This window comes from Neofelis nebulosa, chromosome 11 (genome assembly GCF_028018385.1).
Source record: "Neofelis nebulosa isolate mNeoNeb1 chromosome 11, mNeoNeb1.pri, whole genome shotgun sequence".
Taxonomy (NCBI): domain Eukaryota; kingdom Metazoa; phylum Chordata; class Mammalia; order Carnivora; family Felidae; genus Neofelis; species Neofelis nebulosa.
The window spans coordinates 8328368-8347593 of NC_080792.1; the positions used below are offsets into that span (position 1 = coordinate 8328368).

Below are 19226 nucleotides of genomic sequence, written 5' to 3' on the forward strand. Positions count from 1 at the left end.
AATCCCGGAGTTGTTAGGCACACATGCTTGGCTGTCAGCACACCTGTTCTCACCCACAGACTCCATCTCTGCCTTGTCATTTGACCTCAGGCGACACGCTGAAAACATTTTTTTTTAAGACTCAAGTTTTCCTTCTCTGCGAACTGAAGTTAATATCATCTACCTCAAGTGTCGTTGTTAATATTTCATAATGTGATGCTTTTAGAGGGAAGAACACAACGTTTGCCCCATCTGAAGGGCTTGGTAGAAACTCCTGGCTCACTCTTGCCTCTACTACATGGGAGAGGTGGCTTACAACAGACGCATCTATGTGATACGTGGTCAAGACGTGGAAAGGTGTCCAAAATGAGCTATCAAACGAGTAACAGTGAAGACCGTCGGGTTCTTAGACAAAAGCCTAAGAGCTTAATCGAAGTACAAAATTCAAGAAATAGGAATATGTGGCACAGATGTTCAGTATGGGCAGGTGCGAGAGGCAGGACACAGGCGAGACCCAGGGGAGCAACGCTGGTAGCAGGGTGTGGGCTGCGTGTGTGCGTGTGGGTTTGCACACATGCGTAACATAAGCCGGGAAAAGACATTGTTTTTAAATGATTATGGGTCTCCTGAGTGGCTATGTCGACATGTTCCCTGGTATGGCTGAGACCAGAGGAACTGGGTAGGGAACGACACTGTAGAGAAGAAGCACTCCAAAGCTCTGAGAGGTCAGGGGACATGAAAAGGTAACACGTGAGATCCCTGTCAGAGGTCACCAAAACACGTCATGCTGCTTAAAAAGGAAATGGTGAACCCAAGTGCAGTCCCAGTCGGGAACATTTAGTTTATTTGTTCTTGGAAAAGAGCTCATGAAACTTGAAAACTGTAGAGAAAAAGAAACCCCAGAGAGCTCTAGCCAGCCAAGCTCAGCACTGTTTGGATTTACTCAAACAGTCCTCTGAAGTTTGAAGGTTTACGGGCAATTGGTTTTTCACAGACTTGACTTAATTTTCAATAGGGGACAACTCACACTTAATCTTCCATTTTATTCAAGATAAATGAAAAGGAATTAGAAGATACCTTGCTGAGTTGGTACAAGACTAACAAACACAATGTCATTTAGTCATTTAATGGAAGTTGCTAGATGTCATTTAGAATTGGACTTTGCAGAATGTTATTCTGGTTATTTTGGTTTAAACTTGAACCAAAATGTATGTCATCATTATATGTTTTAAACCATGTATCGATCAAAGTACTTTCATAGAATGTAAAAAAGCCGAGCTTTAGAATAACATCAGAAATGATTACAAACATATACATAAACACTTTGAACACCATTCTTATCTGTAACCAGTAATGTCTTTAAGAATATATATATTCTTTACTTATGTATCAATTATCTAAGAATCTCTTATTTGTAAGTTCACTCATTTAGGGAGCTGCTCTCTGAATATAAGAAACGTGATGTCTATATATTGAAAGATGACATTTCACGTGTAAATAAAATGTTCACTGTCTTGATTTTGTAATATCTAAATTATCTAGAGAATGTATTAAAGTTTATATAAACAATTTCCAATGTCTGCACATAATGAAAGCTGGGATGAACTTTTAACAGGGGTTATAAAATTTTACCCACTTAAAAATAAAGCTCAGCGTTTTTCTTTTGCCACCCATCTCATGACTTAGCTAATACCTGGGCTTTTACTGCAGACCAGCTGGTATCCTAACAATCTGAGTAGATATTATTCTTGCTCCTTCCTTCCTTCTTTCATGAAAAGGTAACTAAGACACAGCAAAGGTAAATACCTTATACGAGGTCACACAGCTCTTTCTTTCTCTAACGTCTACCTGGATAGCCACTGTGATGCTCTGCTTCAGCGAATATATCCATTGAATAAATAATAATTCACTGGATACTCCCAGAAATTGACAATTATGCTCACACTCCTTGCAAGTAAGCTTACATATCTCCCCACACAAGTCTTACATCTGTCTGGTGGATTCTGATTGGCCCGATACTGGCTGGCATTTTTTTCTTGCCATTTTATCCAAAGAAAAGACACTCAGATTCTTTGTGTTGTCTGTGTACATTCCATAATTATGTGTTTATACTCGGAGTCATCTCGATTGACCTTTGAAATCTATTGCTCTTCTTTAAGGAGCTCATTCTCATAACTGGCATGAGCAGATTGTATGCCCATGAAGAAATAAGGCTATCTGAGTTAAGAGAGAGAGAGAGAGAGAGAAAATCATCCTTATAGTCTCCTCATTATTCTTTGATTCTAGCAATCCAAAATTGTTTTTTTAATATGAAAATTGTACTCTTTTCTGTCAGCCAGTCATTTTCCTCACACATTATCAACTCTAATCAAGTTGATTAAATATAAAAAACTATATATATACAAGATGCATTTTCTGAACTGGCATCCAGAGCATCTACAACAAATTTTAAGGAAAAAACACAGTATAAATAAAATTTATACTATTATAATTGTTACAGCACCACTTGCTAGAAAAATTACACATTGACCCCTTACCACTTCTATCTCATTTGTGCCTTTACGCACAAATGAGTATTTTTCTGTGTCTGTGTGTTTAGAGACTGCATTTTAGTGTTTCCATTTAGTGTTCTGAGCACTGGAACAATAGTAAGTAAATGGATTAATTAGGATCACAGGTCCACTTTAGTTATCAACTATAATAATTTGCTCTAATTGGGCTTGTGTCGGTTCATTATAATCAGTGTCTGTGATCAATCAGTAAAAGAAAATTGCACATATATCCAAATGGTATTTCCCAGCAGGGAATCAGCCACTGTCAGTAATAATGAAGGCTCTTGTCTTATGATTAATAACTGACAATACTGAGCAATGGAATCATGAGAACTTTGAAGAATGAATTTATTAGCCTATCTTCCTATATATTAGATATTACACATCACTTGTGATCCCAAATCGCACTTTCAAACTTTTCCTATAATTTCTTAAACTTCAATGAATATACCTAGAAAAGAAATTGCAAAAAGTGTTAAAATTGTTCTGTGTTCTACTCATCAGAGTATTATGCTTCCAAATTCTTCAAATTTTTCCACGTAGGAAAACGAGTTATTTATTTGTTTTTCACAGCAGGTAGAGATTCCTGTAAACTGTGATAAGAAGAATGCCTTCACTAGAAGGGGAACCAAACTGTCTAGGATAGAGCCCAGGCTTTGTCATTCCTTCACAAATTATAAATAAGCCCATGGTACTTATGGTCTTGAAAGATAGATGTACTTGAATTGAAGGATATATTATTTGGTGACAGCTGGGAATAACAATGGGTGTCTTTGCAACACTGCTTGAAACGAGTACTACGGTATTTCGCACGCTCTAACACGCCATCAGCTGAAAGACAAGACACTGTTTTAGGTAGCACTGTGAAAGAATAGGTCTACCAAACTCTGACTCATATTTGACCTGAGAGATGTTGAAATGTGAAAAAAGACATGCGCATCTTGGAATTGATGGAATGCAATAGTATTTCCCTATTCATGCAACTATTTAGGACAAAAAATAACCATTTCAGGGGCTGGAGGTAGTCAACACTTGGCTAAGTTTTGTGACAAACCGTAACTCTAAGAGGGCAGATTCCTTAATGCCTCGTCGCTATTGGAATTAGTTTTCTATGAAGCCAGCTTCGTTATCTCTCCCGGGCTCCGCACTTTGCCTTTCCCTGAGATGCCTTCGCCCTTGGGAAGATGACAGCATCGCAAAATCTCCATCAAAGACCCCCGAGCCACCCTGGGTCTTGTACATAGGTAGTGTACACAATGGGTAGTGTAACCCAATGGGTAGCGTACCCTGGGTAGTGCAACACAATGCTGCTCCAGCAGAAATGTCTTTTCATCTGACAGTAGAAAAGGAAACAGGAGAATTTGTTTTTAAATGATTATTGTTCAAAGGGTTTACTGTCTTGGAACAGTCAGGTTGTTTAGTTTGTTAAGTCTGTGAGTTTAACGTGCTTCTATTCCTTATGTTTCTAGTGACAAGAGCATGTAAAATGACAAGTAACAGAGAAGGAAAACCCTTTGTTTTCTAAGCAAGAAGTTTTATGTAAGACTCTATTATTCTTTTTTTTTTTTCTATCCACCAGAGCTTAGGATGGCAGGGCTGATAGCTTTGGACAGCAGCACACTCGGCCAGCCCTGCCGGTGGCGTCTGGGGCCTTGGAATAGGGTTGCTGTCTTGCTGGTATTTAAAAATTTTTTTTTTCAACGTTTTTTATTTATTTTTGGGACAGAGAGAGACAGAGCATGAACGGGGGAGGGGCAGAGAGAGAGGGAGACACAGAATCGGAAACAGGATCCAGGCTCCGAGCCATCGGCCCAGAGCCTGACGCGGGGCTCGAACTCACGGACCGCGAGATCGTGACCTGGCTGAAGTCGGCCGCTTAACCGACTGCGCCACCCAGGCGCCCCTGTCTTGCTGGTATTTTAATAACATTGATGCTATTTGCCTTAACACAGAGCTCTTCTGGTGACCAGGTGGCAAAAACTATTGGAAATAGGAATATTCCAAACACTTTTTTAAAGGATACACTGTAATTCTTATTATGGAAGGCTGTTCATCTACAAATAGGCTTGTAAATCACACGCAATGTTGCAAGGTTAGAAGTTACTAATGACAATGCCCCTTTCCTTTCACTTACTCATTTTTTGTAAGATATCAGGAAAATTCAATAAAGAAAATTATTCATGTCTTCTCAATTGCTCCTTACCTATGGGATTTTATAACACATGTAAAGCTTATGAACACAAAAACCAAATGGAAAAAAGGACTTCTTTTCATATTGTGTGTGTGTGTGTGTGTGTGAGCGCACATGTGTAACAGATCTATGAAAATTAAATTATTTCAGGGCATTTGAGGCCTTGTCATTTTGGATGATTTCAGCCTCACCAGGCTGAATCACAAGGGCACATTTGTGATATGGTTTCTGATGGATGGCTTCTATCACAAAGACAAGAAAAATTTCCCTGATAACGTTGCACATGTGGGGGAGAGCACCTATAAATGCTTTTAGTAATAGCATTTCAAGAACTCTGGCAGTTCTAAGAACAAGGATGATCTCCAAGAAATGGAAACAAATTGTAGAGGTGCCATTTACTTAAACATCCAGGTTTAATAATTGCCTCGGATATGTGAATCCTGGTGAATCCTTCAGAAATAGCTCTAGTTCAAAATTAGTACCATGGCTCAAATATCCCAAGCACCCCCCAAAACCAAAACTGTCTTCTGAAATAAAACTGTTTAAGGGTTAACAAGTAAAGAAAATACAGAGGATTGCTATCTCCTTGTATGACCACTTTCTGATGCCCACTTGGACAGAAGAGCGAGAAGCGGAAGGTCCACATCTAAATGCAAAAGGGGAAGCATGTCTTCTTGTAGTGCAGAAATCATTCTTCATGGCGGCTTACCTCAGGGCCTCCCAATAAGTTGGTGATCTAAGAAATCAGTCAGGGTCCGCTGTCATGACCATACGAATGAGCTCAAGAGGTGTTTAAAGTAACAGCGACCAAAATTTTGTGATGGTGTCATCTCGTCAATCTATCTAGAAAAATTTCGATGGCATGGAAAGGCATGGGAAATGTGTGCTATTTCAAGGAGTAAAAGTAATGAGATAATCTTACTTGGGCAGTGTAAATTACTTGGTCCCACAAACTTCTGGGTCACTTGAGAGAAAACTTTCTTGCTCTTCTCTTGTATTCCAGATACGTCCAAGCAACATTCTGAGCAGAGTAACCAGTTTACAAAGCTGTGAGTGGGTATTTGATGGCTAAACTCTACTTAAAAACTTCTTGGATCGGGTTAGCCGTCATTAACTCTTTCGTTACCTTTCTCAGCGAAGGAAATAAAAATATACTAAAAAATTTTTTTAATGTTTATTTTTGAGAGGCAGAGAGACAGAACACGAGCTAGGGAGAGGCAGAGAGAGAGAGAGGAAGACACAGAAACTGAAGCAGGCTGCAGGCTCTGGGCTGTCAGCACAGAGCCAGACATGGGGCTCTAACCCACAGACCGTGAGCTCATGACCTGGGCCAAAGTCGGACACTTCACCAACTGAGTCACCCAGGCGCCCCTTAATAAAAATATTTTTTAATAGCCTTACTAATTTAATGATTCTTGTTATCCAGTATTCTAGAGTGCAAATGTACTATTTTGTTCACAATGCTGGGAAATTCTTCTAGATATATGATTAAACAAGAGTAGAAATGCTGCCTAACTTAGATTATGGAGATAGGTCAAAATGTGTTTATTCTTGTGTCCCCACCAAGAAGGTAATAAACAAGGGCAAACCAAGGTTTTATACATGTGATGCCAAATGATTATATTGAATTCCCTCTGTTTCAGTTAAGAAATGGTTGTTGAGACATCATTTCTCATTCAAATGTATTTATCTATAAAACAGTAACACTGTTAAATCATCTCTCTTTGAAAGGATGGAAATGAATGCATCAGTAGCCTGAATAACAATGTTTGGGGCATTTATTGCTTATATAGCTGGTTAGCAACTTGATTTTGTAAAATCTCTTAAATCACATTAAAAATATGTAAACATTTTCTATATGCTCAATAATAATCTCACATGGGCCATTTTTAGAACCGGAGGCCAATGAGGAGTGTCATCTTCTTACTTTGTGCTAGATACATAATAAATAAAGTGTATCATTTTTACAGCTGAGGTTTTGGGGTACCTTTCCAACTCTTAGGTTACACTTTTGCCTAGTTTATAGCATAGGCTTTCATTTAATTTAAATAAGCAAAGAGTTAGAGGGTACTTAAGTACTATTTCAGAGTTGTTGGAACTTCTTTTTTCAAAGAGATGTGTGCACGCAGGGGCGCCCATGTGGCCATAGGTTAAACGACCGACTCCTGATTTCGGCTCAGGCATGATCTCGCAGTTTGTGAGTTCCAGCCTTGCGTTGGGCTCTGTGCTGACAGCACGGAGCCTGCTTGGGATTCTCTCTCTCCCTCTCTCTCTGTTCCTCCCCTGCTAGCGCTGTCTCTATCTCTCTCAGAGTAAACAAACAAACAAACAAACAAACATTAAAAAAAAGAGATTTGTGCATGTAGAGGCAGTCTCTTAAAATAAAAAGTAAAAATGATGCCCGGGAGACCTGGCAATCTTTACATATGGTCCCAGAATTTGAGGAATCTGGGCAGTTGAGTTGTGATAGCATGCCCTCTGAAAATCACCAGCTGGGTTTACCTTGAAAAATGGACTAGATATGGAAGAGTCTTATTAGCATGAACCTTCAGAGAAAAGCATAGCTGTGCAATTGTTTTTGAAATTAAACCAAATGCTCCATTTGCATGTGTGCACCAAACTGATGGAGTCTCTGATTTTGTGATATCTAGAAATAGTTTCTTTGGTGGAGCCGTACTGAGCCTGCAGTTTAACTCCTGTCCCACTTGTCCTTCCATCTCCAAGCACCAAGGTCCACGGTGCACCCCTCCAGCTGGAGACAGCCTGAGATCTTAGTAAGTGGACTGCTGGTTTCTAACCCCTTGACAGCAATCGCGTGGCTCCGCTCTGGGGATTTGCCTCTCAGCTGCACGGGACATTATCATGTTTATCACATACCACAGCATCAAGAGCAAATGTGAATTCAATTTTGTTTTGCAAATTTTTTGGCACAAGATTGTTAGACATACTCAGAAGGGATTTGAAAGATATTATTTAGCTACAGTTGGGAATAACAATTTAGTGTCTTCACAAACATTGCAAGTCTTATAATTATTCAAAATCACTCCTACAGATGGATCGCTGTTATAATAATGAAGCTTTCGTGGCACTTGCCGTGTGCCAGGTCTGTTCTCAGCACTTTGCAGATTTTAATGCAGATACCTCATAACGGCCAAATCAGTAGAACTGTTAGTCCTCATTTTACCGATAAAGGCAAATGAAACATTTGGAAGTTAATAACCCAGGATGCCCAAGATGGCATAGCCAGTAAAGGGTGGCATTGGGATGTGAACCCAGGACACATACTGAGTGCTTTCCCTGATAGTCAACAGTAGGGTGGTGTGAAAGAGCTCTTGGAATTTCCTTCAAGACAAAACCATTCAATGACTTTACTCAAGAGCATTTTGCCTGTTCAGAACAGCTCTACGTAAAGAACTACAACTGTTAAGTGTAGCTAACTGCTAACTGGTAACTAATAGCAAGTGACATCACAACCGTTAATTTTGGTTGCAAGCATCAGATTCGGAAATAATTTGAAATCTGGTAGTTCTAATTTCTCAGTGATTTAAGCCACTGGAAAAATGTCACATTAATTAGATAACTGTTACAATGGCTTAAATGTAACCCAAAACTTTCTACAAGACTAAGTGAAGCCAATGTCTTATTAATGCTTCTTCAATTAAACACACAATCCTATTAATAATCCTACTAATGTTCAAGCCTTAATGTTCATCAAGGGATGAAGTGGTGTAATTCAACCCTGTGAAAGACCAAATGTCCCGTGTAAGCCTGGTTTTCACTTGCTACACTTAGGTATTAGGAAAGTTCTTTAAAGCATATTCTAGATGAAGAGATAAAAATGTGTATGTAGCATTGAGAAAAATTAGAAATGCACTAAGAATAACATAAGATTACACATTAAATCACTTTTTTGTTTTCTTATATTTAAAAGGTAGTTTTCTATGTGTCAAAATACTATGTAATGGAGAATTTAAAAAATCACAATAAATATAATACTACATATAGAACTCTGTAATCTTTAACCTGGGACAGAAGTACGAGTGTTCTTCTGGTGAGTGACCCACTTGTTTCCCCAAACTCTGCCTGTCCTCTCCCAAATGAAATTTAATGCATCTCTGTAAATCCTGAAGAAAGACAGAATCGCCAACTCTTAAGATTATGGCCAACAGTCATTCCGTTGTTTGCTTTTCAAAGAAGTTGGTAGTAAAGCTTACAATTTTTTCTGTTACTTGTACGAGTTACTATTTCAGATTCTGTACTAAATTGCTCCTTAGCTAGACCAAAAACTCTAGTATGGTTCCAGAACAGGGTAACAGACAAATCATTCTGTTGGTAAACAGTGTAGGTTCCTTCTGCAAGTATTTTATTATTGGCTCTGAAACAGAGAAAGAGCTAGAAGCTTCAGAGAATCTAGGACAAATACAAAGACAAAAAGAAAGTGGAGTCCTTTCTTGTAGTAACTTCATCTTGCTGGTTATTTGGGGCCCACATCTGAATCTCTGATTGTCCAACTGTGTGCGGCAATATACAGACAGCATTGCTTTGTATTTCATTCTCTATGCACCGCACCCCTCCTTGAGAGAAGCATGGAGTGTAGGACTCCCTGCTAGTGGCCACAAATAACTCCTTTTTTGGCATATGCTGAATAGGGCATTCGAGGGATGAGATTCAGTAGCTGGGGTGAGCTCAGGCCTGGGTGGGGTGGACACAGGGGTGCTGATGTGAATGGGCCCACATATACACGATGTGCATCAGACCTCAGCGACATTCAACTTTTAGGTTACCGAGGAAGGAGCCTTACCCGGGCTTTCTGCTCCATTTCTAGCATTAATCTTTCATGCTGCTCAGCTATGGCCAGTGTCGCAGAATGGACCTTCTGATAGATCATTTCTCCTTCCCTTGTTTGAAAAGTGAATAGTCCTTCTCCTGTGTCACACATTCTGTGAGAATAGAGATAGGGAAAGAGATGGGTCTTCATGTATTCAAGTGCGTAACAGTTCTCCATGTAAAAGATGCCCTCGCCCTGCGGTTACCCTCCTCCTCGACTTTCATGGCAGTTAGTGAAGCGGATTCATCCTTGACCAAAACAACCAACCAACAGGCACCCCTTTAAATGGTACATGAGATGGAACTAAGGGTAAAAACTCATGTCTAGCTGGATTTTGAAGGATGAAGTGTTCACAACACTGCACAGAAACAGACACCAAAGGTTTCAGTTACTAAAGTTCACCTGTTACCAGTTCTTACTAATGAAAGCAAATAGTCGTTTTCTTTGGGGATTTTCACATTTGTGTTATCATAACGCTGTTTCCAAGCTGTGATGGCTCTTGAAATTTAAAGAACTTAAGAAAAGTCTGCAATTTTATACTCGCTGTAGTAGGAACCAAGAAGACTATACATTTTATAGTTTATGGACTTGCATACATAGGCTGAAGCTGTTATTTACCCTGAGTAACCCTTAGGTAAATCTTGTGCATCTTAAGAAACAACATGGCATAAAGGAGACCCTATTTGGATATGAGAATTGTTGGTTTAAATTTTGACTTTGCCACTTACCAGCACTGTGAACTTGGGCAAGTTAAATAACTTGCCTATACCTCCTTTCCACAGCTCTAACATAGGAAAAACAATAGAGCCCATCTCATAAGATCCGTATGATAGTTGGAAGACTAATCTAATATCCACTGTAGAGAAATGAGTGGAGTAATTTTAGTATTTTTCTCTGATGGACTGTTATACAGCAATTACTATGTCATTTCCGAGAGGATATAACAACATTAAAAATTCTTATTATGAACATTCATGAGGAAAAATCAGAATTAAAATTTTCAATTACTTAATTGTAATTACCTTTCTAAAACATAACTTTATTGGAATAAAGCCACTGACACTTTATTAAGGCAATAGGATTACAGGTAAATTTTATTAACAGAGACCAATTCTAAAATGAAAAATATTTCTAATTAATATTTTAAGCCAGCTTTTAAAAGTAATTGGAGGCCTCCAGAAAGACCCACTCAATATCCATATGATGTTACTACCGAGATATGGGATATTAACTGAACTGCTGTGTCGTTGGTTTTCAGATTGTAACATCAAGAGATTTGCACGAGATGCTCTCGAGGCCAAACTCTGTCTTCCAGCCCCACAAAGATTTTGGATTCTTCCCTGTGATTCCCCAAAGAGTTTTCAGTAGAAAAGAAATGTCTCAAGAGGCTCCAGACATTACAGAGGCTGCGAATGCCATCCCTTAGGGCCCCATAGAGCCGGCACTTAGCTTCTGTGAAAAAGATCTTAATAAAATTCACACAGCGTGAAATGGAAAGTCTGGGGGGAAAATGAAGCGTTTTCACAAAGTGAAACAAATGAGCTTTCTTTGTTGATTCAGAGGAGTATACAAGTCCAACAGCCCGAGCAGGGCAACAATGGACACGTAGTGAGCTCAGCCTGTTGGAGGGGAAGTTTTGTTCATTGTCATCTGAAAAGCACTGCTTAGTAGCCTTCGGAAACGAGATAATGAAGACACAAACCGTCATTCCCTACTCGGTCACCGAGATGCAAAGGTCTAACACTTACCCACTTCCTGGGACTTAACTGCCCAGTTAGAGGGTTTGAAAGCTTGCAGGTTTTCTTCAACCTCTGAAATACAGACTCCTGTAACCTTCAGCCTTTGACCAGCAAACAAAGAATTAAAACATGCTAGCATTAAAGAGTGAAGACATTTTAGGGAAAGGTGTTCTTTCTTCAGCCTAGCTACCTAAAGCCAAGCTGGTCAAACTTCAGTAAAATTAGCTCATACTTTTGGCTTTCATCTGCAGTATCGGAATAAATAGTTTAGGTTGCCCAGGTTATTGTTTAGAACATGTTCTCTTGGGGGCTGGTAAGAAACAGATACGGAGTTTTTTTTTTTTTTTTCTTATGTGTCTGAATAGTTTTGTGGGAGCAAGCCAGTACTGGAGAAGATGGGGCGACAGACAAAGTCATTTTGTTGGCTATTGCCTTGCTAGTGAACATGTAGGTCCACGGACCAGCATCACTGGCTTCCTTGAGAACCTGTCCAGACTACTGGACCAGAACTTGCATTTCACAGTGTCCCGGGTGACTCCTATGCATCTTATAGTTCGAGAACACCGGCCTGCAGAACTCCTTCTACAGGTCACCTGGGACCCAAACGAGAACAATTTACAAGCCATGTTTGTGCAGCTTCAGACCATAACATGTGAGACCGAAGTTCAGAAAGGAAGCCCCATGATGAAAAGGACAGAAAGCCTGAAAGAATCATTTCCTTAACTTGGGAAGAGCTAATACAGAGGTGCTCCATGCATTTGAGTATCGTAACACACTCCTTAATTGCATTTATTTGGAGAAACAGTGAAAATATGGGCAATATATGTTTGTCTTGACTCCAAACTGATTTTGATTGAAATTATAGACAATTACAACTGTTACCTCTCTTTATACTTAACAAGGTATTTTCACAAAATGAATACTTTTTCTTATCTAAAACTGAATGTTAAAGAATATCATCTCTAAGGTCCCTTTCAGCTTGAAAGAACAATTTTAAAATTCTAAGTATGGCTAACACACTAATTCCAAGGTGGTGTTTTTTTTTTTTTTGACATTTTGACATCGTGACATAAAGGACATTATAATAGTATAGACTCCAAAAGACTAAGGGCACAAATATCAACAGTGTGTCATTGCCTTCATGTTCATTTATCACACATTTATCAAGTAGGTACCGTAAGTCAGGTGCTGCCCTGAGTCTGAGGATAAAAAGGATGGAAACATATACATGGCCCATCGTCTCTGAGGCTCTACAAATAGTGAGGAAAATAAGCATTGTTTGAGGAAAACACGCTTTGGTAGGTGGTAGCAGGAAGTAATGGGCCAACAGGAAGTAATGGGGGGACCTGAACATGTTATTTTACCAAATTAGTCCTTACGTATTAAATGGGTGTTGGGGCACCTGGGTGGCTCAGTTGGTTAAGCGTCTGACTCTTGATTTCAGCTCAGGTCAAGATCTCACAGTTCGTGAGTTCAAGCCCCATGTTGGGCTCTATGCTGACAGTGCAGAACCTGCTTGGGATTCTTTCTCTCCCTCTCTCTTTCTGCCCCTCCCCCACTTGCTCTCTCTCTCTTTTTCTCTCTCAAAATAAATAAACTTAAAAAAAATAAAAAAATAAAATGGGGGCAACAAGACTTGGTCACAAGATTGTTTCCATTTGCCTTTTAATTAAGTCAAACACTGCGTGTAACAGTGGTCAGGAAGAAATTAATTCAGCAGGCCTGGGGTCTCTAAACCCTGCACATTCCAAAGAAAGGCCTGTGTCAAGGTGGTCCCTTGGCCAGTTTCTGGACTGTAACCTCTGAGCCTTTGGAATATACAGCCTGATAAGAGTGACTTTTTGTGTGCCTGAGGCCTTGGGCCAAGCTGTACCACTCTGGCCAGATGAGTTCATCCTAATAATATGCCTGTTTTACTCTGGTGGAGGCTGGAGTCTGAGCGGCTCACATTGAACCGGTAGACTCTGCCTGCCTGTATGATGGATCCTCAGTAAAACCCTTGCACGCCAAAGCTTGCGATAGCATCCCAGGTTAACACCGCTGCCCATGTCTTTTCCCACATCGTCACGGGGCAAACAAGCATCTGCCATGTGATGGCCCTGGGACGGTGTCCTGGGAGCCTGTGCCTGGTCCCTCCTGGACTTCCTTCGTTGGTTTTAATCTGCACTTTCATTGCAGTAACCACAACTGTGAGTAGCATCGCTTTTTCTGAGTCCTGGGTCTATCTAGACAAACGCTGAGCCCGAGGGTGGTATTGGGGACCCCTCCACTCAAGGCACCACAGGCATCGGGTTGTCAATAGGGTTTGATGCAGTAGGAGTCTAAGAAAATCCTAGAATTTTCCCTCAATGGCTCTTCCTGAAATTCCATTTATCCTTTTCTTATTCATCCCACCTCACTACTCACGTCCAGAATCATTTGAAATAAGGCTACTCCTGGTCTAGTCTCTGCTGTGTTCCAATAAATAAGGACCAAGCAGAGCTCATGAGAATGTCTGTGTTCACAAGAAATGGGACTCTAAATGAGGTGCTCCACTATGGAAAGGTTCTCTCAATACCCCTCAAGGGGAGAAACATCCCTAAAAGCGGGGGTCCTAGAGGCAACTGCATGTGAGAACAGGCTCACCTTGTAAGCTATTCAATGACTGCCCTTCTTTTCCTGCTTTTAAGTCTCAAAGTTAATTCTTTATGAAGGGGTGGCTTCAAATTTCCAGTCCTTTTCCAAATGACAAACACAAGACATTCATCACAAGTTATTTTTGAGAGGGACAGAGAGAGAGAGAGACAGAGACAGAGCATGAGCAGTGGAAGGCAGAGAGAGAGGGAGACACAGAATCTGCAGCAGGTTCCAGGCTCTGGGCTGTCGGCACAAAGCACGATGTGGGGCTCGAACTTACAAACCGTGAGACCACGACCCGAACTGAAGTTGGACGCTTAACCAGCCGAGCCACCCAGGCACCCCAATGTGTCAATTTTTAAAACTGAACTCAGATACTTTAAAATACTTATCTGTGGGTCTCTAGGTAAAATATTACTACAGATGAATCTGTAAACCTCTGGCAATGTTGTCCATCTTGGCAGCCATATGACTTTGTTCTCGCTGTAAGTTGTGCAGTATTGTAGACACATTTCATGACCAGATATTTACCCTCTGTGCACACAAAAATTTTAAACTCTCAGAAATGGAGGAGAAGAACAAGGGCCCTTTCCTGAAAACCTCATGGTGTATCCATTCAGTATTTAAAATTTAATGTTTAATTATAGAAAGTAATGAAATTCTTCAAAGCACAGCTTTTCTGAAGAGCGGTTAAAACCAATTAACACTTTTATTCCATTAACAGTTTGATCTTTATTGTCATTTAACAATGCCAGCTTTCGGCTTTTCTTTTAGCAGCTATGAAAAGGCTGAAGTTTCTCTCTAGGAGCTCTGGTGAGTCAGATGCGGATCTGTGGTAAGAAACTGCAAGTAAAGTGTACACACAAAAGCAAGTCCAGAAATAGACCCAATTCATCTGGGAGGTAAATACGTGATGAATGTGATATCTCGAGTTTGTAAGGGAAGCTGGACTCTCCAAGAAACTGTGTTTGGACACTTATCAGGAGGAAAAATGTTGGGTCCATGTTTCCACCTCCACTGACACAAGTTGCAGAGAAAGCAAGTGAAAAAAGTTAGTAGAAGAAAATAAGGAAGAATTCATATATAAAGTCAAAAGGAGGTAGGAGTTTCAAGCTATGATCCAAGCCAAAAGGTGACAAAAGAAAAAAAAAAAAGAATGAATCTGCCGGAAAAAAAAGTCTTCTTTTTTTCTTTTTTTATGTTTATTCATTTTTGAGAGAGATAGCAAGCCAGAGCGTGAGCAGGAGAGGAACAGAGAGAGAGGGAGACACAGAATCCGAAGCAGGCTCCAGGGTCCGAGATGTCAGCACAGGGCCCAACGTGGGACTCGAACTCATGAACCGCAAGATCATGACCTGAGCTGAAGTTGGACCCTTAACTGACTGAGCCACCCAGATGCCCCCAAAAAATTTTTCCCCAAAATAAAAAAGAAATCATAAGATATCAGCAGGCAAAAAAATAGTAGGAAATTATTTGAAACTCACAACACTTGATAACCTCTCATCTATAAAGAAGGCATATAATGTCAGTACATTTTTCAGAGGGTTGTTTGAGCATGAAATGAATTAATATGTGTTAATCTTAAAAACAGTGTCTGTGAGTTTTTATTACCCCTTAAATAGTAGTATTATTTTCACTACTATCACCAAATACGAAAATCGATACCTAAAACATAACACTAAATGGAAAAAAAGTGACAGCAATATGCACAGTGCACTAACATTTTTGTAAAAGAAAGCATGCGTGGGAAGAATTTATATACACCTTCGCTTGCATATACATGAAACTCTGGATGAACGCACAAGAGAGTAACTGTGCTATTTGTTGGGGCTGAAGTGGGCACGATAAGTGAGGCTGTAAGTATAGGAGGACATTTTTTTCACGAATGCTTCTTGACAGAAACGGTCAAATGAAAAAAAAGTAGTGCCATTAGTTTATTGATCGGATTTAATGAATGAAAACTAAGTTGACATTAAATTTTAAAGCAAGGGTCGGAGGACTCTCACAGGGTTTTTGTGAAGATGTTATGTTTATAATGTGCCTAGCTCAGTCTCTGTCATATAGCAAATACACACACACACATACACACACAATCTCTTCCCAGTGTAGCACAGACATCTACATCTAATTTTCAAGACACCCAGGTTTGCAGAGTTCTGGTTTGTAATGAATTGAAATAACAGCAACAGTCACAGCCACGGTGGGAACAGTAGTAGTTAGCACTTTCGGAGCACCAACTCAGGCCGGGCTTGGGGTTAAACACAGTATGTGTGTTGCCTCATTGAGCCTCGACATCTCCAAGGCCCTCACTGCTTCCCATTACAGAAAACACCGACCTGAGAAAACTCAGCCCAAGGTCACTGAAATTTAAGTGGCTGAGCTGTGGTCTGAACCTAGACCTGTCATTTTGGAGGGAAGCTTATGATCATTAAGCTAGGTTTTGTTCATTCAAGATGAGAAGCAGAAAAGTGTGCATCATTCTTAATTATGAAAATTTCTGCAGTTGGAGAGAAAGAGAGAGCTCAGAATAGAACCTGGGCTAGAACATTCTGAAGGTGCTCTCTCCCCGTTTGCCTCTGTTCCTCTTCTGTCAAATCAGGTTCCCAAAAATATTTCTCAACGGTGCTCCAGTAAAATGCGTGTTGAGGTAAATCAGTCAAATAATCAATAAAACAGCTGAAGTGCAGTCAAACCCGCTCTGCACTCCCAACTTCATGTCAAGTCCTTTGTAAGGAGGAAGGTATGCTAGAACATTTTGCCATGCTCTCTGCCTCTTGACTGGATTACTGGCCGGCTCCAAACATTTAATGCATGTGGTGGCTGTTGGATGATTTCACTGCTGGTACTTTAGGGATACAACGCTTTCCCTTAAACAAGCTGAAATACCCAAGACTGAAAGAAGATCTTGATTTTAGTCCAGGATCTGCTGAAAATTAGCTTGGTGAAACGTCATTTTGATCCTTTATAAAACTACGTTTTTTAAAATTTATTTAATTTTTTAAGTTTATTTTTGTCTATTTTGATAGAGATATGGAGAGCAAGAGGGAGAGAGGCAGAGAGAGAGGCAGAATCCCAAGCAGACTCTTCCCTGTCAGCACAGAGCCCGATGCAGGGCTTGAACTCATGAATCGTGAGATTATGACCTGAGTCAAAATCAAGAGTCAGATGCTTAAGTGACTGAGGCACCCAGGTGCCCCAAAACTAAGTTGTTTATTTTTTTTAAATGAAAGAGTTGATCTAAATGATGTCTAAGGCACAAATTTGTTAGAAAATTCTCTAAGTCCTCCACTCATGACGGCCGCTTCTCAATCACTTTCATTAAAATATCTCCATCTTTTCACATATTTTCAAAGTTTTAATTTTATTCCATTCTGTTTACTTTTTTTACTTTCAGATTTTTCTCCTTTGGTTTCTCAACGCAATACAAAAGTCAGTCGAGTGTCCCTGAAATTTTGGCTTTAGCAAATCCTCGAAAAGAGATACATATAAGATGTTCCTCTACATCCCTTCCCGTCCCTTCTGCCTCCAAAATTTAGAAATGAACAATCCTCCACGTGAAGATGATCACAATTGCTACCATTACCATTATTCTACTGTAATATGTTTATAAGATTTAGGGAAAAATTTTTTTTTAAAGGTTTACAGCTAATTTTATATCCATCCTATACACATATCTCCTGATGGCTTTAGTGGAAGTTTAACATTCTTAACCTCCAAGTGTCAATCACAAAAAGCATCCGATGAATTCCATATGCTTTGTTGACTGAAATGACTTGAAAGTGATCAATGTGATGGCGACCTGACAAGTATTGATTTTGTAGTCCCTGATAGTAAAAAATAAAGCAAAATAAAATATGAAAGAGAATAGTTTTTTTTTAAAGGACAATGCCATGGCATTAATGTATTCTTCTGAAGGGAGTAGACCAAACTGTCAACAGGAAAAGCAAGAACTGATACCTTCTTATGTTCTCTGCTGTTGTACACTTGCTCTATTTTAAAACTCTTTTGGGGAGGCTATGTGTGTATCATCTGAAACAGCTACCAATATATACTCAAACCTATTTGTCTGGGAAAGAGCTAATAACAAAGCAAGTCAAGCGAAAACTTAAATTCTGTCATTTAGAAATGACAGTGAATTGGACTGCCAAGTGATGGTTGGGAAATTTTGAAAGTGAATTGGACTGCCAAGTGATGGTTGGGAAATTTTTACAGTTTAACATGCAAGTTACTAATATTTACTCACTGAATTAGAAGAGTTATGCTTCTTTCCACCATTTTGAGAGGTCCCTAAAAATGAGATCATTATATTCCCTCAGAGCCAAACAGCCTGCAATCAGGGGTTACAAATTACATTTTTATTCTTTTTTTTGCCCCAAACATACTTAATGAAGGTAAATTTTTAATCAAATGAAAGTTAATTCAGTGTCTCAAGTGACCAGAGGAAAGTGTTTAAACCAGATAGCCAAAATAGAAAAGAAATTCAAGCCTATACCTGATTTTACATTGAGTATGTCTTGCCTTGTCTTCTTAGGTTATTTTTATTCATTCATTGACATTTTTTTGGACATCAACCAACCGCATGTCAGGCACTTTATTAATTTTTGGACAATATTTTTAAAAAGCATGTTTAAAAAAAATGAGTAAATAAACATTAATTCAGGAACTGCGTTTATTCTCATTATATATATATTTACCTTTTCATTTAAAAATGCAGCAAATGAGTAGGTGACGAAATGAAATTTATACTACACTTGATCTTAGCCAAAAGGCTGAGAAGTGATGAAATGAAATTTGTAATATACTAACACATTTTGGAGATTAAGAGCTAGTGAATTCGTTATCTTTATTGCGTTAAAATTTTCTCTAGAAGTTTTTAGTTGACAGATCACTGGTAGAGTACAATTTTTAGTCTTTTATTGTCATTATCAAAATAAGCCACCCAGTAAAATGACACAGTCATTCTAATTTACCAAGGGAAAATACTGATTGGTATTACAAAAGATGTGTGTACAGGCTTAAGTTACAGCTTTTTCACTCGTTTTGAAATTGAAATGAAAATTTAATATCTTGGTGAAAATGTGAATTTACTTAAATTTCAAAAATTGAAGAATTTCAAATGTAACTATGTAGATTTTTATAATAATGCCAAATGTCATCATTACAGGTTAATAAATCTTAAACCATAACCTTAACTTTAATTTTTTAATGTTTATTGGTTTATTTTGAGAGAGAGAGAGACAGAGAGAGAGAGAGAGAGAGAGAGAGAATCCCAAGCAAGCTCCATGCTGTCAGCACACTGCCTGATGTGGAGCTCAAACTCA

General features: G+C 39.2%; 1 protein-coding gene across 1 annotated transcript in view; it reads right to left on the reverse strand.

Annotated features, from left to right (window-relative positions):
* The window catches only part of DOK6 (docking protein 6), a 364941-nt gene that overhangs the window by 71904 nt on the left and 273811 nt on the right, over positions 1–19226 (reverse strand). The window contains exon 6 of the mRNA XM_058691841.1: positions 9524–9662. Within this exon, the coding sequence (XP_058547824.1) occupies positions 9524–9662 (139 nt within the window). The remainder of the gene's footprint in view (positions 1–9523; positions 9663–19226) is intronic.